Below are 3,948 nucleotides of genomic sequence, written 5' to 3'. Positions count from 1 at the left end.
AGACTTGAAAGTAACTATCAAAAGAAAATACTATACAAAATTAATAAAAGAGAAAATTATTTAATTAAAACACCCCTTCTTTAATAATTCTTTTTCTGTTATAATAGTTTTACTTATTGAATAGATTATAAATTATTTGGTTATACTAATAGTTTTGATTTTTAGAATATTAAGAATGGGATTGGGTAATACTATTTCAATTAATAACATTCAGTTAGGTTGAATTAGAGAATAAAAATATTAGTACAACACTTTTTCACAGTATTAAGGTTATTAAATGAATATTTTTTTATGATTATACATAATTTTGATTATTTTTATTTAAAACTATTTGTTTCACATCTCCATCAAATTATTGAAATAGACTGATGAAATATTTATTTTCGTTCTTTGCTCTATAACCATCTTCTTTCAAACAATGAGAAATTAAAAATATATAATCTAAACTATAAGACTAACAACTCACAGTAGAATAAATGTCAAACGTTTATTCTATAATAACTATTACCTTTTTTGAATAACACATCTTAGTTATATCTCATTGAAATAAATGGATAGATAATAAAAAAATATCTTTAATTAAGAAAGTTAAATTTTTATAAAGAAAGAAGTGGCTGTGTTTCCATAAAAAAATAGTTTACTGTTAAGGTTTTGAAGGATGGGTAAATAAAAATAGTTCAGTGCATAATCATAATTAAGAAAAGAAGATACAAAAAAGAATGTTAGAAAAATTAAAACCCTTTTAAATTATACAAAGTTATTTAACATTTTTTGTTAAAATCAGATATAATCTTATTTATTTGTACTATCATCAAAATCTAATTGCAAAACAACTTATTAGAGGACTACTAATAGTTGTTCATACAACAACATAAATTAAAAATTGACAAATAGACGTTCTACTAAAAAAGAGAAAAATCTTTAAGAAAAATGTAAAATTAATCAACAACATCCTCCTTCTTTTTTCTCTGGAGATGTTGTTTCAATGTTGATGCTCCCTGATGGAGTATTGTTTACTTCTTTCATAGACTGTACAACTTTAGTGGCAACATCTAAGAAAGCAGTATCAACTTGAGCACCAGTCTTAGCAGATGTTTCATACAAAGGAATATTACCATTATTTTCACACCATTGTTTTACATCAGAAACAGATACAACATGTTTGGATGGGTCTTCGTCCATTTTGTTGATTAAAACAACAAAAGGGAAGTCATTAGGATTAGTAACATTAGCACCATTGAGGAATTCTTTTTTCCAAGTATCAAGTGATTTGAAGGAAGCTTCATTTGTAACATCTAAAACTAAAAGACAACAATCACTACCACGGTAAAATGCAGCACCAAAACTCATGAACTTTTCATGTCCAGCTAATGAATTAATCATAACTCTAGTCCTAAATTAAAAAAAATAATAAGAACTAAAAGACACAAACCAGTGTCCCAAATTTGGAGTGTAGTAGCAGTTCCATTAATTGTAACTTCTTTTGTAAGGAAATCAGCTCCAATAGTTGCTTTATATTGTGCTGTGAATGTCTTTTCAATAAACTGATTCATGAGGGAAGACTTTCCAACTCCAGAATCACCAATGAGAATCATTTTTAACAGAACTTTCTTGTGATTTTTATTTGACATGTCTTTCTCTTTTTATCAGTTCATTTTTTTTAGTTCAGATTCGAGATTTTTCCCATTCATTCTTTTTAACTTAAAATATATTTGTGTAACACCAAACAACAAAATATTGTTATTTAATAAAACAAAAAAGAATTAAAGTATAAATAAAAGATAATTGATAATATAACTATTAGTTTTTAATAATGTAAAGAATAAGAATGATGATCACTTACTATGAAACAAGAAAATCTTATGTACCAAATCAATACAACAAAAATTTATTAATAAAAAGTGTTTAATTCTGTTTTTTTATAGACAAGTTAATACTCAATTGATGTGAGATAAAAATGAACATTCAATTATATAAAATAAATTACATGATATTCTTCACCTTATTACTATTTATTACTTTCATTTATCAACTTTATTTTATTGTTGAAGAAAATAAGCATTAAGAAAGATATAAACATACTAAATTTATTAAACTAATATACTTTAAATTAAATTTATTATCACTTCATTAAGTGAAAGACTATACCAATCATTAGATGATTACTTTATCTATTTATTCAATTATCTAAAATAGTTTATTTCTAATAATTATATTATAACATTCATTTTCTAAACATATTTAAAAAAATCATTGATGAACCATTTCTTTATTATATTAAATTTCATTTTACTTTTGTTAAGTCTAATACTTTTACTTATTTACTTTTGTCAGTCAATTTATTGATAATATTAAAATAAACATTTTTATATGTTTATATTTATTTTTGAATTTACAAATTAAAATATCAATTAGTATATAATTATTGTTTTAATAGTTGTCTTATCTTCTATTACATTTGGTTATGAATCATTAAATCATTATTATAAATTACAATACTAATACTATTCTACTTATTTCTTATTGACAGTTATTTTTATTTTCAATATGACTTAGATTTATCAATAAACTAATATTTAAATGGTTAGTAGATACTTCTTATAAATAAATTTATTATTTTATTCTATTATTCGTTATAAAAAATAACATCCTCACAATATTATATTACTAATACCCTCAATATCTTCTAATTCTGTTTATAAGTGTTTTAATTTCTTCATGAATTTTTTTCCAAAACTGTTAGTTTTGTACTATGTTCTATAATTTTTTGTTTCTAATTAGTTTTGTTCTTCATCATTTATTTTGATATTATTTATATATTCTTTGTGCCTAATTGTGAGATTTCACTCATTATGACAATATCTTTTTTGTTTCTTGAAACTGAACAAAAAAATATGATTGTCAGTTACTACAGTTTTTATGGTGATAATTCTTATATGAAAATTATGTTATGTCCATATACATAACACTTATTCACAATCATTCTTCTGTATTAAGATTTGTTGATTGGTATTAATTTACCTTTTTCTATGATGAGTTTTTGGTAGTTATTTTATTAAAATACATAAAAATATCCTGAGAGAAGGAAACAAAGTATAATGCAACAAAAATTAATAATGATTTACTTATCGTCATCACGTTTTTTGGACATAACAATCATAAGTTTAGCAAGGTACATAAACAAGTCAAAAGCGTCCACAAAGAGAGTCCAAGCAAGAATGAATGGGTCATCAACCCCAGCTTCAATTGCCCTAATAATTGACTGAGTATCTATTATTAGGAATAGAATTGACATAATTACTGAAACTGAAATAAAAATGTAAGCAGCAGTAAGTCCCCAAGAAAATACGTACCATATAGTTAAAGGAATATATACAATTGAAGAGATAATACCCATAAAAGTATATAATAATGTTAATTCTGTTGTGAGAAGAGAGACAATTGTAGTTGATACAAAAGCAAGAGTAGTGGCAAGTGCACAAAACACAATTTCACTACAATCAAGACCATGAGAAATACAAAATGCACCAGCACCAAATCCAGCTGTAAGAGCACTAAAAGACATTAAACAAACCTTTAACTTTGGTGATTGAGTACAACACATAATAATTGTTGGAAAAACTCCAATTAAAGAAATCAATGAACTCAAAACAATAGGAATATATAAACTTCCAACTAACCCAAGAGCAAAGAGCACAAAGCAACATGAAACTATCAAATATGCTTGAGATAAAATCTTTGAAGTTTTAGCGTCTATTCTCATTTCAACTAACTTTTTAGATTAGATTTTCTATTTATTATAAATTATTTTATATTATTATTATATTTTTACTTATTTTATGATTTAAAATTTTTTAAAAATCACCGTTTTTATTATTTAGTGATGAATTTTCCTAAAACTTCAATTGAAATAAAGTTATAAAATATGCTTCAATACTATTATTATAA

The 3,948-nt window shown here is 23.9% G+C and overlaps 2 protein-coding genes across 2 annotated transcripts; both read right to left on the bottom strand.

The window, feature by feature from the left end:
- Window positions 1–942: 942 nt before the first annotated feature.
- Window positions 943–1,631, bottom strand: ENU1_189300 (Rab family GTPase; the record flags this gene model as incomplete). The annotated part of the gene is made up of 2 exons (XM_008861748.1): window positions 943–1,367; window positions 1,433–1,631. 2 exons carry the CDS (start codon window positions 1,629–1,631, stop codon window positions 943–945), a joined length of 624 nt encoding a protein of 207 aa, XP_008859970.1.
- Window positions 1,632–3,121: 1,490 nt separating this feature from the next.
- ENU1_189290 (Bax inhibitor, putative) lies at window positions 3,122–3,763 on the bottom strand (the record flags this gene model as incomplete). The annotated part of the gene is made up of 1 exon (XM_008861747.1): window positions 3,122–3,763. The coding sequence occupies one exon, from the start codon at window positions 3,761–3,763 to the stop codon at window positions 3,122–3,124; it is 642 nt and encodes a 213-aa protein (XP_008859969.1).
- Between the last annotated feature and the right edge of the window lie 185 nt (window positions 3,764–3,948).

The sequence above is a fragment of the Entamoeba nuttalli genome (assembly GCF_000257125.1).
Source record: "Entamoeba nuttalli P19 unplaced genomic scaffold asmbl_8801, whole genome shotgun sequence".
Classification (NCBI taxonomy): Eukaryota; Evosea; order Mastigamoebida; family Endamoebidae; genus Entamoeba; species Entamoeba nuttalli.
Note: the sequence above shows the minus strand (reverse complement) of the source record. Positions and strands in the feature narration are given on the sequence as shown.